The sequence below is a fragment of the Callorhinus ursinus genome, unplaced genomic scaffold (assembly GCF_003265705.2).
Source record: "Callorhinus ursinus isolate GAN/ISIS: 27379988/994484 unplaced genomic scaffold, GSC_fseal_2.0 scaffold2, whole genome shotgun sequence".
Taxonomy (NCBI): Eukaryota; Metazoa; Chordata; class Mammalia; order Carnivora; family Otariidae; genus Callorhinus; species Callorhinus ursinus.
The window spans coordinates 26,418,903-26,439,882 of NW_027397064.1; the positions used below are offsets into that span (position 1 = coordinate 26,418,903).

The 20,980-nt window shown below is 41.8% G+C and overlaps 2 protein-coding genes and 1 non-coding gene across 4 annotated transcripts; 2 read left to right on the top strand and 1 right to left on the bottom strand.

Annotated features, from left to right (window-relative positions):
- Nucleotides 1–1,281: 1,281 nt before the first annotated feature.
- Nucleotides 1,282–3,244, top strand: LOC112835606 (gamma-crystallin A). The gene is made up of 3 exons (XM_025887120.2): nt 1,282–1,410; nt 1,532–1,774; nt 2,972–3,244. The coding sequence occupies exons 1-3, from the start codon at nt 1,402–1,404 to the stop codon at nt 3,242–3,244; spliced, it is 525 nt and encodes a 174-aa protein (XP_025742905.1). The 5' UTR covers nt 1,282–1,401.
- An 11,083-nt stretch (nt 3,245–14,327) lies between these two features.
- On the top strand, nt 14,328–16,139 carry LOC112835613 (gamma-crystallin B). Of its 2 annotated transcripts, none has more exons than XM_025887140.2 (3): nt 14,328–14,336; nt 14,434–14,690; nt 15,871–16,139. In XM_025887140.2, exons 1-3 carry the CDS (start codon nt 14,328–14,330, stop codon nt 16,127–16,129), a joined length of 525 nt encoding a protein of 174 aa, XP_025742925.1. In that variant the 3' UTR covers nt 16,130–16,139. The 2 variants fall into 2 exon arrangements, with proteins under 2 accessions (XP_025742925.1, XP_025742915.1); XM_025887130.2 differs by having other exon boundaries at nt 14,434–14,676; nt 15,854–16,139.
- Nucleotides 16,140–18,846: 2,707 nt separating this feature from the next.
- Nucleotides 18,847–18,954, bottom strand: LOC112808299 (U6 spliceosomal RNA). Its single transcript, XR_003204326.1, has one exon. It is a non-coding gene; the product is annotated as a U6 spliceosomal RNA (small nuclear RNA).
- Nucleotides 18,955–20,980: the final 2,026 nt, after the last annotated feature.

Below are 20,980 nucleotides of genomic sequence, written 5' to 3' on the forward strand. Positions count from 1 at the left end.
CTGCAGCACTAGGAGGGAGGCAGGGGATGTATCAGTGACTTGTGACTTGGCCCTGGGTACGCTGTCTAGCATCACAGGACTTTGCCCGGCTTCTTGCAGTCTAGCTCTGCTGGTTGGGAGGGAACATGTTTTTCTTTGTGGTTACTGCTGCCTGTCCTTCTGACAGGTGCACATCTGCTTCATATGCGCTGCCCGAGGCCTTTCACAAATGGCATCATGGACACTTAGCACTAGTTGTGGTTGGATACCCTTTCAGGGCCCTCCATGGGTCACAAGCCATGAAGGTGTTTGACTCCATCTTTCTACATACGCACGGATGACAAAGATGAGCCGGGGCCAGAAGGCCTCCCACAGCCCTGCATAGCTGAGGGGTGCTTCGCCATCCGTAGGGCGGTCGCAGTGGAGAAAGCTCCTCAGGCCTTCACTTGGGTTCTGGGAAACAGTGACCTCCAGGAAGGGAAAACTCAGGCAAATCATGATGCTGGTTTTGAAAACAAAAAGCAACCGTAGAAGACGGTTTTTGGGAGAGATGGGAGGATCCTGTATGTGTTCCTGCTCTCAGACTGTCTCACAGAGTCTCGGGGAATCTCTTTATTTTTAGTCCAAGGAGAAGCGTTTAATCTCAAAACAAAATTGACTTATTTTAAATATTTGCTGCTTTTCGCCAGCAGCTCCAAGTTATACATTTACAAATTGAATTTATTTTTCATCTCCTGAAAGTACTATATATTTATGGTAGAAAACTAAGGCAATCAAAAACAACAGAAAGGAGAAATAAAAACATAAAACAAGGACCTGTAATCTTGCCATTTATGGATAACCATGACTGACATTTTGGTGTATACGTCCACCGTTCTAATCTCTTTTTCTCCCCCTACATAAACATATACAAAATACTTTTAGCAAAACCATATCATACTGAGGAGGTAATTTAGAAAATGTAATTGTCTTTCAATTAGAGGATTTTTTTTGTCACCCTTAGCACTTCAGGTCCTTCTGGAACTCATAGGATTGTCACGAGTCTCCCCAGACGGAACCACCAACCCCATCTCAGCAGTTTCCATAGGCAAATGCACAAAGTGCTGGGCATGTAATGTATTTCTAGAGAGCTGCATAGGATGAGAAGTGCGCCCTTTGTCTCCAAGGTCATAATGGCTCTGCTGACCTCAATTCCTTTCACTGGAGCTAGTGAGGAGAACTCGAAAATGCCAGACAGAATGAGAGCCCCCTGCCCCATGATCCCAAATGAAAAAACGAGAGAGAACATAGAAATCCCCTCACGCACTACCCCCAGGCCCCTTTTGTGTAGTTCTTGCCAACACAGCAGCCCTCCTGCTATATATTCCGGCTGCTACTCTTGTCCCCATCACACTGGACGCTGATCATCCACTGACAACAGCCATGGGGAAGGTGAGCCACCCGAGGGGCCAGGCCGCGTCTGTTGAGTGTCTCCTGTGTTTGGAGGTCCTTCCCCGCTGACGTCTGGCTGTTCCCTTGTTCCCACAACCCCCCCCCCCCCCCGCCCCTGCAGATCACCTTCTACGAGGACCGCGGCTTCCAGGGCCGCCGCTACGAGTGCAGCAGTGACCACCCGAACCTGCAGCCCTACTTTAGCCGCTGCAACTCCATCCGCGTGGACAGCGGCTGCTGGATGCTGTATGAGCAGCCCAACTACGCGGGCCACCAGTACTTCCTGCGGCGCGGGGACTACCCCGACTACCAGCAGTGGCTGGGCTTCAGCGACGCGGTCCGCTCCTGCCGGGCCATTCCTTACGTGAGTCTTGCCTCCACCCAGAATGATGCGAAAGCATCACTGATCCGTGGTCGTAAATTCCTGTTGGTCAAAGCCAGTTTGTTTCAGTTCAGGACTAGTGTTCACAGTAAGGACAGCAATGCCTGATTCTCAAGCATTAAAAAAAAAAAAAAAAAAAAAAAATTGTGAGTAGGCTAATGAATCACTGTAACCTCTTTTTTTTCCCCGCCCTTATTTAAGGACAAAATTATTTTTAGGGCATAAGAAATCATAATATAGCCTCTGAAGTTACATTTGATAGCATCTCGCTGATTCCTACTTTCTAAATAAAAATCACCATGTTCAGAAAAGAAAAAAAAAGCCTATCTAGGTCATTATTTTTTAATGATGGGAACACTTAACAGACCACGGGAGAACAAGGTAGGTGTAATGTGTTCTGTCTGTCTTAGCAGTTGTTTTCCACACAGTCTCTATGACATAAGGATCTAGAAACTAGAACAATATGTCTCAGCTCCTTAGGGGCTCCCTGGTTCCCAGGAGTCATTATCAACTAGTTTCTTACGAGGGTCAGAGACAGATCATTAATTAGGATTTCATGGGACATGGTCCTCATAAAAGTGCTGCTTAATGTTTTTTAAACATGTTGAGTTTGTGTTTCTGCTTGCTGGTGACACCAAATTATGTGGTATGACAAGTAGATTCAAGAAGTGAAACCAAAAGTAGGCTAGAGAAATTTGCAGATGCAAAAAGACATACAAATAACACAGGAATTTCTTTGAGGCAAGAACCTCAAATGGTTCAAGTGATTTGGCAAAATGTCAGACATGTGGACTCAGAGTAAATATGAATTATTGTAAATTATGCATGAAGAGTGACTTAAAAACAAGCTTGTTAGGACTCTTATGTGTAGCCATAACGAAAAAGAGAGTTAAATTCCTCTCTGCAGACTCACTAAATACAGTTGTGACCAATGGCTTCCTACAAAGGAATCCCTTTGGTTCCCTTTATTTCAATGTTTGTTTCTTCCACAAGATCAGGTCAGCTTTATTTTTAATATTCTTCCTAATTTGTTAGACCAACAATGTGGGGAGAAGACATGCACACGGCAGGATGGTTTGAAAACCATGCTTCATGAAGATGCGGGCTGACTAAGTCGCTTTTACTGAGATCAGAGATACACACAGTTGATTTTTCTTCTTTTGTTTATTGTCACAACAGACCAGCTCCCACAGGATAAGGCTGTACGAGAGAGATGACTACGGGGGCCTGGTGTCTGAGCTCACCGAGGACTGCTCCTGCATCCACGATCGCTTCCGGCTCAATGAGCTCCGCTCGCTCCACGTGCTGGAGGGCTGCTGGGTCCTCTACGAGCTGCCCAGCTACCGGGGGCGGCAGTACCTGCTGAGACCGGGGGACTACAGGCGCTACCACGACTGGGGGGCCACGGACGCCAGAGTGGGCTCTCTGAGACGGGTCATCGATTTATACTAGGCTGTGTGTTTCTTATGATCCACATCAAAATGCAATAAATATACAAATGGTGTTCCTGGCACTAAGTGACTCTCGTTTATCTTTAAATAATCACTGAATTCTAATAAATGGTGACCCCTGGCAACTTGCCTGACCCTGAAAATCAGGTGTTTTGAATGTCTACTTACTTCCTGTTGGTCAGGCAACAGTATTCCTGAAGCCCCCACTCACGTCATGGGAAGGAGGGAGAAGCAGCACGTCTGCTTCTACAACCTGCAATCTGAGAAAGAGAGGAAAGGCAAATGCAAGGAAAAACTATTAGACCCTACATAAAGTAGAAAACACAGAATGAATTGAGGCTGGGATACCAAAGACAAGGGATTGCTGGAAAGATTAGGGCAGCTGAAGTCTCAGATTAGTCAAGAAAAGCTGAGCGAAGAGAGGGGTTTTAAGCAGAATTCCCAAGGTAGAGAAGGTCAAACGTGCTTGATGAATTCAGCAGGTAAGAAAAGTGCTAAAGTAAGCATTAAAGGGCCTGCGTTGTTATCTTACTTCTGCTAATTACTAGTAATGTGCCCAACTTGGACTAGTTTTTAGGGACTTTCCCAGTTTTAGCACCAAAAGTCCTACACCCTGGAAAGCCCCTCAGTCTCAGGTAAACCAGGATGGTTAGTTCCCCTTCTTACTGGGTTTATATCTTTGATCAAGTCATTTCTTATCCTCTCTGTGCCTAAATTACCTTATTGAAGACTACAGGTGGATGAGAAATTCCTGCTTCACTAAATCCCCAGATAGTTACAATGAAATATAAGGAAAGATTGTGAACACATTTTGTTATTTTTAAATTATTACACAAATATAAATGTAGAAAATTTATGTATTACCAGTGTCTGCTCAAATTCAAGAGTACAATACAGTCATCTCTATTTTGGACTCCAATATGAATTTCTATCAAGACTCAATTACAGGGCGCCTGGATTACTCAGTTGGTTAGGCGTCTGCCTTTGGCTCAGGTCATAATCCCAGGGTCCTGGGATGGAGTCCCTCATGGGGCTGCCTGCTCAGTGGGGAGTTTGCTTCTCCCTCTGCCAATCCTCTTCCCCCCTGCTCATCTCATGCTCTCTCGCTCTCGCTCTCACTCTCTCAAATAAATGAATAAAATCTTAAAAAAAAAAAAGACTCAATTACACACATGATGTAATGAGCACTGGGTACTATATAAGACTGATGAGTCACTGAACTCTACCTCTGAAACTAATACTACACTATATGTTAATTGATTGAATTTAAATTTTAAAAAAAGCCTCGATTACACATGGTGAAGTCTTAATATTTACTCTGCTGCATACCTCTGGAGTTTCTTTCCACTATAGTAAAGCTGCTCTCCCAGAATGCTAATTCTCTTTCCAAATTTATATAAGCAAAAATAGTGCCCTGTCTCAGTTAACTTCCTTGTCAAAACCAATTTTAAAATTCTCATGGAATTACAAGGGACCCAGAATAGCCAAAACAATCTTGAGAGAGAAGAACAAAGTAGGAGTACTTCTCAATTTCAGAACTTAACACAAAACAATAGTAATGAAGACAGTGAGGTCCTGGCATCAGGTAGACATGGAGATGAAGGAAATAGACTTGAGAGTCTAGAAATTCACCCATGAGTCAGCTGAATTTTGACAAGGATTCTAAGACAATTCAATGGGGAAAGAATAACTTCTCAACAAATGGTGCTGAAACTATTGGACAACCTCATGCAAAAGGATGAAGTTAGCCCCATATTTCACACCATATATAAAAATCAACTCAAAAAAATCAAAGACTTAAATGTAAAAACTCAAACCATAAAACTTGGTAGAAAACACAAGCATACATCTTTATGATCTTTTATTAGGCAATGATTTCTTAAATATGAAAGCACAAACAAAAACAACAAAATAAATTGGATTTAAAATTAAAATCTTTTATGAATCAAAGGTCATTATCAAGAAAGTAAACGTAGCAACTTCTTACTAGACACATATCTCTGGAGACAAGGGAAACAAAAGCAAAAATGAACTATTGGGACTCCCTCAAGATAAAAAGTTTCTGTGTAGTGAAGGAAATAATCAATAAAACTAAAAGGCAAACTAGAGAATGAGAGAAGATGTTTGCAAATGACATACTGGATAAAGGGCTAGTATCCAAAATCTATAAAGAACTTATCAAACCCAACACCCAAAAAATAAATGATCCAGTTAAGAAATGGGCAGGAACAGGGGCGCCTGGGTGGCTCAGTCGGTTAAGCGGCTGCCTTCGGCTCAGGTCATGATCCCAGGGTCCTGGGATCGAGCCCCGCATTGGGCTCCCTGCTCAGCCGGGAGCCTGCTTCTCCCTCTTCCTCTGCCTCTCCCCCTGCTTGTGAACTCTCTCTCTCTTTCTCTGTCAAATAAATAAATAAAATCTTTAAAAAAAAAAAAAGAAATGGGCATGAACAGACATTTCTCCAAAGAAGACATACAAAAATGGTGAACAGACACATGAAAAAATGCTCAACATCACTCAGTATCAGGGAAATACAAATCAAAACCACAATAAGATACTACCTCACACCTGTCAGAATGGCTAAAATTAACAAGTCAGGAAATGACAGATGTTGGCAAGGATGTGGAGAAAGGGGAACCCTCTTACACTGTTGGTGGGAATACAAGGTGATGCAGCCACTCTGGAAAACAGTATGGAGGTTCCTCAAAAAGTTAAAAAATAGACCTATCCTATGACCCAGCAATTGCACTACTAGGTATTTATCCAAAGGATACAAAAATACTGATTCAAAGGGGCACATGCACCCCAATGTTTATAGCAGCATTATTAACAATAGCCAAATTATGGGAAGAGCCTAAATGTCCATCAACCAATGAATGGATAAAGAAGATATGGTATGTATATACAATGGACTATTACTCAGCCATCAAAAAGAATAAAATTTTGCCATTTGCAATGACATGGATGGAACTAGAAGGTATTATGCTAAGTGAAAAAAGTCAGTCAGAGAAAGACAAATACTATATGATTTCACCTATGTGTGGAATTTAAGAAACAAAACAGTTGAACATAGGGGAAGGGAAGGAAAAATAAAATTAGATAAAAACAGAGAGGGAGGCAAACCATAAGAGACTCTTAACTATAGAGAACAAACTGAGGGTTGCTGGAGGGTAGGTGGGTAAGGGGTTGGGCTAAATAGGTAATGGGTATTAAGGAAGGCATTTGTTGCTGTGAGCACTTGGTGTAAGTGATGAATCTCTAAATTCTACTCCTTAATATCTACTTCCTATATCTTAACTAACCCGAATTTAATAAAATCTTGGGAGAAAAACAAAAAATAATAAATAAATAAGATAAATAAAAAATAATTTTTATAAAAAAGAAAGTGAAAAGACAGCCTATAGAATGGGAAAAAAGATTTACATACCATAGATCAATAGATGTTGAGTCAAATATAGAGTCAAATATCCAGAACATACATAAAACAACTCTTACAACTAAATAACACAAAGACAAACAACACAATTAAAAGATTGGCAAAAGACTTGAATATATACCTTTCTGAAGAAGATATACAAATGGCCAATAAGCAAATGAAAAGATGTTCAACATCATTAGTCCTTAGAGAAATTCAAATCAAAACCACAATGCGATACCACTTAATACCCGCTAGGATAGTTATAATAGGGGGGAAGCCCCAGAAAATAACAAATATTGGTAAGGATGTAGAGAGATTGGAACTCTCATAAATTGCTGGTGGGAGTGTAAAATGGTGCAGTCGCTATGGAAAATAGTTTGGCAGTTACTTAGTTAAACAGAGTTATATGACTCAGCAATTCTACTTCTAGATATATATTCAAAAGAATTGAAAGGAGTGTTCAAACACAAACTTACCCATGAGTGTTTATAGTAGCACTATTCACAATAGCCATAAGGTGAAAACAACCCAAAAATCTATCAATGGATGACTGAATCAATAAAAAGTGATATATCCGTATTATGGAATACTCTTTGGCCATAAAAAGGAGTGAAATACTGATACGTGTTACAACATGGATGAATCTTAAAAACATTATGCAAAGTGAAAGAAGCCAGTCACTAAAGCATGTATATTATAAGATTCCATTGATATGAAATATCTAGAATAGGTAAGTCTACAGAGACAGTAAGTCGATTAGTCGTTGCTGGGAGGAATCGGTGGATACGGGAATGAAACTAAAAAGCACAGGATTTCTCATTGTGGTGACAAGCATGTTCTAAAATTGATTGTAGCAATGGTTGTACATATCTATGAACATACTAAAACAATTAATTACATACTTTAAATTGATCAACTGTATGGTATGTGAATTATATCTCAATAAAGATCTTTTAAAAACTAATGCTCTGGGGCATGAGACTCTTGATCTCAGGGTTGTGAGTTCGAGTCCCACGTCGGGTATAGAGATTATTTAAAAAAAAGAAAGGAAGGAAGGAAGGAAGAGGGGGAAGGAAGGAAAGAAGGAAGGAAAGGAAGGAAGGAAGGAAAAGAACAAATGGAATCTTTTAAAAATAATGCTCTGTACAGAACCTTAAGTAATGAAGATTCTTTTAAAATAAGAGTCTTTGTGGAAGGAACTTACAGGATAAATTATAAATATAAGATACACATATTATTGAGACGCCTGGGTGGCTCAGTCAGTTAAGTCTCTGCCTTTGGCTCGGGTCATGGTCCCAGGGTCCTGGGATCAAGTCTCATATCAGGCTCCTTGCTCAGCGGGGAGCCTGCTTCTCCCTCTGCCTGCCTCGCCCCTTGCTTGTGCTCTCTCTCTCTCCCTCTCTCTCTCTGACAAATACATAAATAAAATCGTTTAAAAAAAGATACACATAGTATTAAAATGTTGTGGCTCTTATCAATTCCAAATGTGCAGAAGATTTGAGGTTTTGTTGCTAACCTAGCTAAATCAACATGTGTTGTCCTGTAGTTTGGTGACTAATGACATACGAGCTCTGTTTTAACAAAAAATGAAAAACCAGGTGGCATGTCTCAACAAAAACAACTTTGTTAACTTAGGATTTGGTTTTGTTTAAATCTGGTGAACTTAGAGGCTTAGAAAACAGCATTTGATCTCACAAAGCTTAATATGCCACAAATTTTCCTCTCTATAAAATAAAGGGTCTGGACAAAATGAGCTCCATGTTTCCTTCCAGCTCTGATACTTTAAGACTCTATTAGGTTTCAAAGTGGGGTATCTCAGTGGTTAGCAATGCAGGCTTTGAGCTCCATAGACTTGGTTCCTGGCTTGACCACCTAACGGCCAGGTGACCCTGAGCAAGTTACTTATCCCCCTGAGCTTCAGTTTTCCCGCCTGCATGATCTTATGTGGAATAAATGAGCTACCCCCTGTAAAGAAGCTAGCATATAGCAGAGGCTCAGTAAGCAGTAGTCATCCCTCCATCAGTTGTGTCTAATTGTGCTATATATATGGACTTTATAAGGGAAACGTGTCAGAATAAATTAGTTGTTTTCTGGAAAATTTCTTCAAGAAAATGTGAACATCTGGGCGCCTGGGTGGCTCAGTTGGTTGGGCGACTGCCTTCAGCTCGGGTCATGATCCTGGAGTCCCGGGATCAAGTCCCGCATCGGGCTCCCTGCTCGGCGAGGAGCCTGCTTCTCCCTCTAACCCTCCCCCCTCTCATGTACTCTCTCTCTCTCTCTCTCATTCTCACTCTCTCAAAATAAATAAATAAATCTTAAAAAAAAAAAGAAAATGTGAACATCTTCAATGTCCCTTTGACAGTCACCCATTACCACTGTCTTAGAAGTCTATACCCATATAAGTGAATAAGGGATTACAGAACATTTTATAGTCAGTTAATGCTGATTTCTTCAGCCTGACAGCAATCAGTCAATTGAAGAGTCCACTACAATTTACTGGAACTCCCGTTAAAGACAAAGATTCTCAGGGTTGGTAGGGACACCACAGGCTAGCTGGATGCTAGGCCTTTTGTAAATTAAAAGAAAAGTTTGACATTGAGAAGTGTGTTTAGGGAAGATATAAGATAAGCACACCTAGAAAGGTAACATCTAAAACAAGCCATTGTTATATGCAGAGGCAATTAGTTTAGGCTTTGGAGGCCGACACCCCTGAGTTCAATTCCCAGTTCCTCCATTTACTAGCTATGTCTACATTTTTGGATTTGTTTCCCTATAGTGATGAGTACTATGATTAGACTTGGGCAGTCAGGGATCTTGGCCTGAACTGGGTGCCTCAGAGAGTCTTACTCTAGCCTCCACTAGCTGCAGTCTTTGCCACAGGACAGGAATCTGTCCCTTTTACAGTCACCCATTGGGGACAACCCCACATTTCTTCTAGACCACATTCCTTTTACCTGAAACTCCAGAATTCCCTCTATATAGATCCTTGTTTCCAAGACCTAAAAGAGTCTTTACCAGGCCTATCCTCCCAAGGACACTGGTAGTCAAAAGGCAGCAGTTTGTGGGAAGTGAAGGGGAACAAGGAGCATGTGGATAGAGTGTGGACATGAGAGGGAGTGAAAAGAGAGGAGGGAAGAGGTAAAGGGGGCTCTATTTATGCTCTTGCCCCAAATCTCACAAACATTTGTGGAAGTTCCCATAATAATTGTGTTGCGTTGGCTACATGATGTACTTTGTACAAAATTCCTTGTACAATGTCTGGAACATACCACTCTTTATACAGTACGCTATTTATTATTAACTATTATTATTTTCATCATTGTGAGTCCAGTGAGTGCTATAATGTTTGCTGCAGTTTCAATCCTAACTGCTTAAATGAAAGTAGACATGGCTTCCCTCAGCAGGGTCAAGTCAATGACATGCTGATGAACTCAAAGAGATTTCACTTGGGAGTGGTTACCAGAGAGTCAGGAAAGACATCTGCAAATGCTTCAGGAAAAGCCAAACTGTAAACTAAAACATTTGTGTGGGGAGAGGGGAGAAAGTAATGAACTATTTCCACTCAGGCTCCTAACAGGCCTCAGGCAACTATAATGGCTCCTACATGAATGATTTTGTTTTTAGAAGAAGACAGGGTTATATTAGAACCATTAAAATATTTTGATCTACAAGTTTATTTAACCATGAGCTCCTAGAGGACCTTAAACAGCTTTCTAAATTTTTGTCCTGATTTAAATAAGGCCAGTTCTTCCAAAGGGAGTTTTGCAGTTATTAAAAACAAAACAAAACAAAACAAAAGTGTATATAACTTTACAGTTAAACTTGGTGTTCAAATATTTCTGATAAAAGGCTCAGTGGCTTCAGTCCCTTAACCTCCCACATAATTAGACCAGGCTGTTGGCTGATAATACAAAGAGACATAACAAAGCCTGTCTTGCAGCATCTAGGACCTAAAGTCTCATTCCATTGATCCATCCATCTTCTAAACTACAAGGAGCCCCCACACTGGGCTCTGCATTCAGTAGGGAGTCTGCTTCTCTCCCTCTCCCTCTGCCCCTCCCCTGCTCTCTCTCTCTCTCTTTCAAATAAATAAATAAATAAATAAATCTTTTAAAAAGTATAATATAAAAAACCACAAGGAAATAGCTAAGAATCTTCTTTATTATTTTCCTTCACAAAAATGTTGCCTACCACTTTTTCTTTCATTTTTGTTCTTTCTCAGGCCCACTCCCCGTCTCTCTCCCTTAACTGCTTAGAGACTTTAACAGCATAGTGCTGGTGGCACTCTAACACCTCCAAACCCCACAGAAAGTCTGTGCTGCTGTTGGCCCAGGCCAGCCTGGACTTCTGGGCCATTTTTACCTCCCTTCAAGTCCTCCCAGGTCAGCAAGGACAGGCAGAAGCAGAGGGCATCAGAACCAGAGAGAGTGGTAGCTGAGTGAGTGGGAGAAAGTGGCTTTTGTGTCTCTGAACATCCACATGGGTGACCTCATGTGGGAGAGTTCTCGTTCTCCAAAAGAGAATTAGAATCATGGCTTTTTCATGTTCTTCATGTTTACAGGGCTCTATTTATCCACCTACTTAACTAATAAATCATGATGGGAGATAAAGAAGTGTGATGTGGCCCCCTACTCTTGAGTTCATAACCTTGCTGAGGACAAGGAAAAGAAGAAAGTCTATGAGAAAGGCAGAGCAGTAGTGCTAAGCTGGGTGGTGATAAAGTGGGGTAGATGCTCAGAAAAGGGAGAGCCAAGAAAAGCTGGTCTGAAGAGATGTCCTAGACAAGGGACATGGGCTGCCTAGACTGGGTGATTTGATAAGCTTCTGAGAAGGGAAGGTGTTCCAGTATCAAGGAATAACTCCCTTCCCTCAGCCCAGATCCTCACAGACATCTTGAATTTAGAAGGCAAAATGGGAGCACATTCTCCCTAGTTGGCCCTCCCAGGCTGCCATGATTTAAAACAAACGTTCCCACAGTTTTCAGTGTGAATTATGTCTATTCCTATTATTTCTCTACTTAAACATAATAAAGTTTAATCAAATAATGAGAGCAGGGACACTTCTTCTGACTTGTCCTTTATATATCAACTTTCCTCTTCCACGCTGCTTCAAAGACCTCCAAAGCACTTTAACAGCTATAATGTAATAAAGAATAAAAGTCAAACACATTAAAAAGACTGCATTGGTGATATAGAAATGAGAAAAAAAGGCACAATTCTACTGTCAGCCAAATCAGGCCTAAATCACCTGACGGATAGGAAATGTGCACACATATGCACATAAGCATGCATACCTGAGCCTCTGTTATGCTGATGATGAGTCTTGCTTCTGCAGCTGCAGTTCACTAGCGTGGATGGGTGTAGAACAGGGTCTTGTCAATGAACTCATGTTAATGTGTTCTTGGGGGGATTTCCCTTACTGTAGGCATGTTCATTGCAGATTACCTCCTATGCACACAGCAGTGACCACTCCAACCTGCAGTCCTGCCTTAGATGCGGCAACTTGGCACATGCAAGTGGACAGCAAGAGCTGCATGTGCTGGGCTGGGGCATCTGCTACCAGCAGTGGGTGAACAGGACTCTATCTGCTCTGACTGCACAACCCCCACTGTGTTATTCCTCTTCTTGGCATCTTGCTTCAAGATCACACACAAATGGTAGTCATCATTTGATTGTGAAATCAAAATTACCAAACAGAAAATCTTTGCTAAATTAGACCAAAGCATTTCAATATATGATATTATCCATAGATCACATTTAGCCTCCATACAATAAGCAAAAGTGTAGACACTATGGGGTCGAAACCCAGAAACACATTCATATTTATTTTTGATCGATGTACCATGAAATTCTATCAATATTACCATCTTTAGCACTTATTAAAATATGAATTATATTTTTTACCACTGGTATTACTTTACAATTTATCATGCACTTTTGAGTTCATTATCGCATTTGATTTTCATCATCACTCCTATTTTATAAATGGGGAAACTGAAGCCTAGGGAAGTTAAGTCATTTTCCCAAGATGACACAAACAGTAACAGAAACTGCAAAAGTGCCTGCAAATGGGTGTAGGCATGGATACCTGAATGTATTCTCCACAAATGATGCCTATTCAATAATATCATGGTATTTATAAGTACTGGGAAGAAAAATAACTTTAGAGGAAGCACTGTGAAAGCAAGGCATGGGACAGGAAGCGTAGGTGGTCACAGTTAGTGTCACTTGCTAGTGCTTACTCCTCCACCAACCAGTGGTACAGTTCATGAAAGTACCACTCACCCCCCTACCTGACCCAGTCCAGATCCCTGATGGGCTAACATTGGAAGTTGGCTAGACAACTGAGAAGTCTGAGTATAGGCCTCTGACTCAAGGCCTTAGGTGGTAAGCCTATTACATATTAACATAAATGACATATTTTTATGAATAATAACTGTATTTTCCAAAGCAAAAACAATTAACGGAAAGATTGGAATTGTTTTATGTTTTTACAAGTCTCTTTAATGTCCTACAGCCTCTGGAAAAACTCCACTGTACACCTGTAAAAGAATAAGAGCGAAAAGGGTCAGTAACATCTTGGTATTGTTATGAAAACTGTTTTGATCTTATGAACCTCTTGAAAGTGTCTCAGGGACTTCAGGGGTCCCCATACCACACTGTGAAATTCATACAATCGGGAGGCTCTGTCATCTGGCTTGGGGTGCTCTCCAGCATCTCAAAAGTCTGAGGAAGTAGGTAGGCCATTGGTATTTTGAGGGTTTCTACATTACTCCTCACACTAACTCAAACCACCCTTATCAAGTGGACAAGAGTCTGTAATGGAGATGAGGAAGAAAGATCTTAGGATGTTGAAGGAGGGCAGGGACAAAAAAAGCAAGCAGTATTCTGGGCAGCCACCAGCAGAAGGAAGGATTTAAGCTCTCCGGGAGTTGTGAGGGAGGGGAGGAAGGCCTTAGCTGTTTGCTCTCTTTCAGGTCAAAGCCAAGTATTGAGGGTCTACTATATGCCAACCCTCTGCTCTAGGCGCAGAGGCAGAAAGGAATAAGAGAGAATTCCCAGCCTCCAGGAGCCTACAAATTTCCAGTCAAGTAACAATTTTACTCAAGATAGACCCCAAAATAACAACAATGATGACCACACAATCTTGAATTTGAACTAAGGTTTTTGCTTTCTAAAGCACTTTCACAGATTATTTCACTTGATTCCCTCTTCCTTAAGATTCCTTATTATTTAAATTCTGATTTTTAATAAAAGTTAAAAAAAAAAAACCCACCAGTCTTGGAGCAGACTACATTACTTAGTTTAATTACCTTTGAGGAGTCAATTAAGCAGAGTAGGTGACAAAATAAAAGCACGGGGATAGAATTTCGCTCATCATCTTGCTCAACTAAAAGAGTAAAGACTCTTTTCATTTTGGTGGCAACAACAGTTTTAGTGAATCAGAACAACCCGAACCTACCAGAAAGAATGAGAGTAAACCATTCAGCTACACCCAATGACCAGGGGGAGGAGGAGCGGGGAGCTGGCAAATCCCCTTACTCACCGAAATGGGCCCCTTTTGTGTGATTTCCTGCGGAGGCAGCAGTCAGGGCTGCTATATATACAGCGGCACTCCCCCTCGTCCCACACAGCACCCAGCCAACACCTCCTGCTCGCTTGCTCCAAAATGGGGAAGGTGAGTGCCGGGTACCTGAGGCTCAGGATTGGTCCTGGCGCAGCCTCTTCAGCAGGGGGGCCAATCGCCTCATGCTCCCACATCTTCCATTTTGCAGATCACCTTCTACGAGGACCGCGGCTTCCAGGGCCGCTGCTACGAGTGCAGCAGTGACCACCCGAACCTGCAGCCCTACTTCAGCCGCTGCAACTCCATCCGCGTGGACAGCGGCTGCTGGATGCTCTACGAGCGCCCCAACTACCAGGGCCACCAGTACTTCCTGCGGCGCGGGGACTACCCCGACTACCAGCAGTGGCTGGGCTTCAGCGACTCCATCCGCTCCTGCCGCCTCATCCCCCAGGTGAGTATGCCTCTGTCCTCGTCTCTGGTCTCTTCGGAAGTGAAAGCCATGAACAGATACCATTCTTCAACCATATCATTCCAACCAGAAAGCAGAAACTGAGACTGAGCCTACAGCCTGCAGTCCATTCCAGAAGGAGGTCTCAGATGGGAAGCCATTCTTCATGAGCTCTGTGGTGCTTGCATTTTTACTCACATGTTCCCAGATGTTTATATTTTAAATGTAACTACAAAAATTAAAAAGCCAAAGCCTAATTGAGAAAAGGCAGGACAGAGGGAAAACAGAAGTTGCCATGTGTTTAAGATAGAGCTTACTAAAGTCGTCATTCCAAGTGGTATCCACTCAGAAATAATATATCAAAGCTTCTAGATACAATCTGGGTCTACTTAATTGGTAAAATACGCTTGCTTGCTTTGGCTCACTTTTCTATTGTCTTCTGGTTTTTATTATTAGAGGAAAGGCCAACTCCAAAATGAAAGTTTGAGAATCAGTATTTCCTAGAGAGTAATTTGCACAGTTCTCAGAAGAATGTGCTGGAGTGTGGGAGGCATGGGGTAGAGTGTCATCCAGAGCTCAATGGAGATGATTTTTGCTGCTGAGGGAAATGAAGATGGTGAGTGACTAGACCAGAAAGGAAGCCTAAGGGTCAGATAGGTTGAAATCTGAAGTGACACTGAGGCAATAAAAACAAAGAAAATGTGTCGTCTTCTTTTTTACAAGAGCTCAATAATCTTATGTTCTATGGTGTATGCAAAACCAAAACATTGGTCTTAGAGAAAATAGCTAAATGTTGATTCCTTTTTAACCAGAGTACTGTATCAAATGGGATTTTGCTTTCTGATGACTTATACTTTTCTCTTTCGAGAAGGACCTTCTCTAATAACGTGATCAATTTTATTTGAGACCAACCTTGGCTGCCAAGGACAGAGCCGGGTAGATAGCACTGAAGGGCTGCCAAAGTCTTTCCCTAGCATTGCCCAGAAATCGTTAGAGGCCCGGAAGGGCTAGGGGTGATGGAGGCAGGAAGGCTTTTTAACACTGCAATGTGATTGTTCTGGAAGCAAACCCAGACTCCAGGAACTTCTGGGTTGGTGGGGCCAGGGAGGTATAGGGGCTAGAACTTTAATTTCTCTCCATTTGTGCTCATTTATCTTTTCTTTTCTGTCTGCCTCCTCAGCACGCCGGCACATTCAGAATGAGGATCTACGAGCGAGATGACTTCAGAGGACAAATGTCAGAGATCACAGATGATTGTCTCTCTCTTCAGGACCGCTTCCATCTCAATGAAATCCACTCCCTCAATGTGCTGGAAGGCTGCTGGGTCCTTTATGAGATGCCCAGCTACAGGGGAAAGCAGTACCTCCTGAGGCCCGGGGAGTATAGGAGATACCTCGACTGGGGGGCCATGAACGCCAAAGTTGGTTCTTTCAGACGAGTAATGGATTTTTACTAAAGCATTTATGTTCTCCACTTTCCTCCTTTAGAATGCAATAAAATATTTAGCTTGTGTTTCTGGCACTACAGAGTCCTGCTTTTTTTTTTTTTTAATCTATTAGGCCTTAGTAAGCAATAATGGCACTTAACCCAACATAATGACAAACGTTTTCATAATGGGAAACGATGTCTTATAAGGGGGATAAAGTAAAGGATATCATTGCCAGCATTCTTTTAAAGACTAAACCATGTAGACTCAAGGTTCAATTCAGTTGGGCTAAAGACATTTATGGTTAGTCTTAAAAGGATAAATTTGCAGCTACAATGTTAAATTAGTACTTGTTGTAACATCTCAAGTTATCCTTGTAGGTTATCTCCACCATCTTTTCTATATAGTCCAAATCTTAGCTAATGAGGAAAGTCATCTTAGCATCTAGACCCTTCCTTTAGTTTTAAAAACAAACGAACAAACTGGTCACCCTCCCCTCTTGCATTCTTTATCCTTCTAACAGCTGCCAATTCCATGTCAATACCTCATTCCTCCAGGAGATTTTCAGTCCAAATAGGATTCACTGTCTCTTTTATAGAAGAATTTCAGGATTTCTACCAAAAACCATATGCACATAGGGAAACTCAGGCTCCTGTCTCTTTAATAGGAAGTAAAGAATTATGACTATACCTGGAAAGCAATACTAAATAGAGAACAAGGAATTGACATTTTCTGGAGACATTTGTTTGACTGTATATGTGTTTCCTTTGGGGATGTTTATCTTCCAGAAGCAAAGTTCGAGTCCAAGTCCCACGTTCTAAGACACTTTGTTGGTTGTAGGTAAAGCCAGATTTGAATCCAGCAGCCAAGACAGAGGGGAAACAAGATCAGTTCCATGACTACGAGAGCCCATGAGACAAATAAACTAATTATCCAAGACTAGCCTAACTGTTCCCAGCACTGAAACCTCAAAGAAAGTCTTCATGTAGGTCCTAGTAAAAAGGGTACTGAGCAAACAACATCCCTAAAATACCCTGCAGTAATTAAATATGGTTCTTCGGTCTGTTTCTTACAAAGTTTGACAATGAAGCTGATGGTTTCAGGTCAAAAGCCATGTAAAGTACCCCATTCTTTGAGATTCTAATGAAATGGCTGAAACGTCATCTCACATGGAGCGGGAGACTTGTGTACCCACATTCTCTGACACATACGTACTCCATGTCTCTTGTGATTCTGGAAAGGGAATGAGTTATTGATGCTTTCCCCAGTCACCCTCCACTCTGAACTCCTGCCTTGTCATTGGATGAGTCATCTTGCCCTCCCCCATGTGACCCACTCCATGTGTCTCACCAACTCAGGTGGGAGACATAGCTCCTTCTCCTGGAGCTCCTGAGCCATCTCTCACATAAAGCATTCATGCGTGCAGCCAGCTTCATTGCAGAGATTGTGGGAGGAGTTTAGATCACAGCAGTACAACAATATCAAATTCATTATTACATGGCCATGCTATAAACAGTCTGTAAGCTCCAACCTGCTGCTAGGTGGCCTGGTCTTCTTTCTCATTCTTGCTCCTCTCTCCTCTGTTCTTAGCTGTACCCACATGGGTGTTTATTTTTTATAGTCTCCTTCCATCCCATGCTTTCCAGGGCTCCATATCTACCATCCACGTGACTCCTGAACGGAACAAGCATCTAACTTGTTGCTTAACCTGAGTCATTTTTGAGAGCGAAAGCATGTGCTATTAGAGATTACATCAGGGCAAGAGGCATGAACCAGGAGTGTTCAAGGCTAACTGGTTGCACGTGGTTAAGCTATTTTTAAGAGTTCTTTCCCTAGAAAATAGTCAGATTCTTGAATTATTTGGTATTAATTATTCCTAAATCCCAGTTCTTCAACCTTTAAACTCCCAACACTAGTGTTGGCTTCCTGGAGACGTTAGCCAGAGTTCTCTGTTTGCCAGTAGTAACATATCAGACATAAACTGGAAAGCCAAAAGCTTCTTGCAGTGCTGGATTTTACTTTATTTGCTTGGTAGGCATGAAATCACAGACTTCAGACATGGAAATGATCCTGAAACACTTGAACCCAAAGCACATAAAATTAGAGATCCTGGATGCCACTGATCAAGTTTCTGTTCTTGAAAACTGTGTTTCCAGGAGTGCCTGGGTGGCTCAGTCGGTTAAGCGTCTGCCTTCTGCTCAGGTCATGATCCCAGGGTCCTGGGATGGAGTCCCACATCAGGCTCCCTGCTCAGCGGGGAGCCTGCTTCTCCTTCTCCCTCTCCCCCTGCTTCTGCTCTGTCTCTCTCTCTCTGTCAAATAAATAAATAAATTCTTTAAAAAAAAAAAAAGAAAATTGTGTTTCCATCACTGGGGAAGAGGCAAAGAAAATGATATCCTCCCTGTAATCCCAGCATTAAAAACAATCAACAGAGGGAGGTAATGGTGGGGGGTGAGCAGAGGAGGAATACGACCAAACTAACTCCTCACCTATGCTTCCTCCTTCTCTCCCTCTTCTCTCAAAAGTACCTGCTGGAACCTCAAAGAGGTGAAACGGTCTGAGATGGAAGCAGCCTCCAAGAGAAGAATGGGAGAAGGGATACCCTACAGGATTCCTCCTAACCTTTTCCCCATGAAGATGAAAAAACAAGTCAAGATAACCCCAGGGTCAGCCTATATACCTTATATACACCAGTATATCCTGTATATCCTACTTCATAATGAGTCCAGATTTTAAATCTTTTTTTTTTTAATATGGACTGCTTCAAGAATTTACATGTCATCCTTGTGCAGGAGCCATGCTAAATCTCCTCTGTATCACTCTAATTTTAGAATGCATGCTGCCAAAGTGAGCACCAGATTCTAAATCTTTTCCTTCCCTTTATCCCTCTTTTCTCCCTTTGAACCTATAATGTCTTCTGGTCAATCTAACCCTATATAAGACCCACCAAGCAAAGAAACTGAAGTCATTCCGTAAAGAAGTGCCACGAACTGCTATATTGTGTTACACGCTCAAAGGGTGCTCCTCATTATGGCCTCCCTCTCCGGTTATCCTGCCTTGATGCCCCGGGGTTAGGTCCTGATGTTGCTATTGTCTTATTCCCTCCCTTCCAGACTTTAGGGGTTCAAAGCTTCTTATGGGTTTGTTAAAGCAAAAATGACAATCACAACCACCTGTTGCTTAAACGAGAAGAGATGTTCTGCTTTTCACACAAGAGCCAGTTTGATCCAAATGGAATGCCGTAGGAGTTAAGCAGAGGTAGATCATTGGTTGCCCTCTCCCTATCTTCTTGTCATCTATTGGTCAGTCACAAAACACAAGCTGAGAAAGAGAACCAGAGGCTGGTGCTACGATGGTGATCCTTGGTATCTCACCCAGCCTCCTTGTTTGGGATACTTTGGTCTATGTAGCTGCCAACCAAATGACCTTATCTCATTTAATGGAGCTTGTGGATGATACAAAAGCTACATTAGTTACTAGGAAGCAGGAAGGTGGATGTTAAGGTCAACTGCTGGCTGGACCTGAGGCACTAGGAACACTCTGAAATTGGCCACTGCTGTTGTAGTATTAATTTGACATCTCAGGAAACACAAAAATTTGACAGAATTACCAAGGAACAGAAGGTTTTGGGGAGAACACAACATTCCTGTTTTCTCTCTTTTGCTTACTCATCTCCCTTGTTATAAAGGCCCATTAAATAGATCAAATGCAGAGTGCTTGTGTCATCCTACACATTGAAAGTTGCAAATACTGAACTTTGATGTGACTGTGTACGCCAGTTGTGCTGAGCATTCAAAATAGGTCCCATAGACTATTACAACAATGGATTTCAGACTAGGGAGTAACATTCATATCCTCCAGGCATTTACTGAGTAGCCTTTATGTGCCAGTTCATTTTGCCACTTGGTGGGAATACAAAAATAAAGATGGAATAGTTCCTGCCCAGAAAGGGGCTGCCCTCATTTATTTTAAGAAACTGATGTCTAAACACAATAGTTAGATAAGTAATAATTACCATTAGAGTGGTATGAGCAAGATGCTTGATAGAGCCAAGTTGGCAGTATTAAATTCAGCCTGGAAGATTAGGAGAGGTTCAAGAAAATCTTTACAGAGGAATTGATACCTGAGATGAACCTCTCTCTGGGTGAAAAATGCAGAACTGATATCTCAGTGAGAAGGATCAGTATATTAAAAAAGAGGAGAAGGATAGCATAAACTTCCAGCTTTAAAATGAATAGGTTCTGGGTAACCAATGTACAGCATAATGTGTATAGGTAATAATACCGTATTATATACTTGAAATTTGCTAAGAAAGAAGATCTTAAATGTTTCCACACACACACAGATATTAATTATGTGAGGTGATGCAGGTGTTAGCTAACACTATGGTGCTAATCCCCTTGCAATATATAAATATATCAAATCTGTATGTTGTATACCTTAAACTTAAACAATGTAATATTTCAATTATATCTCAGTAAAACTCGGGGGGTAAATGAGAAATGTGAAAATAACATTGTGCATTGGGAAACAAGTGATTCGATGTGACCCATTGGGAAGTCTGAAGACAGAGGATCTCAGGTCAAGTGTGCCATGCTAAGGAACCAGTACTTGATTCTGGAGGCAATGGGAGCCAGTGAAGGGTTTCAAGCAGGTGAGTGGCCATCATAGTTCAGGCTGCTATAACAAAAATACCATGGACTGGATGACTCAAACAAACATTTCTTTCCCACAGTTCTGGAGGCTGGGAAGTCGGAGATCAGGGTGCCAGTAGATCCAGTGTCTGGTGAGAGCCAGCTCCCTTGTTTGCAGACTGTCTTCTCATTGTGCCCTCACCCAGAGACAGGAAGCAAGCTCTTTCCCATCTCTTCCAGTGTCTAA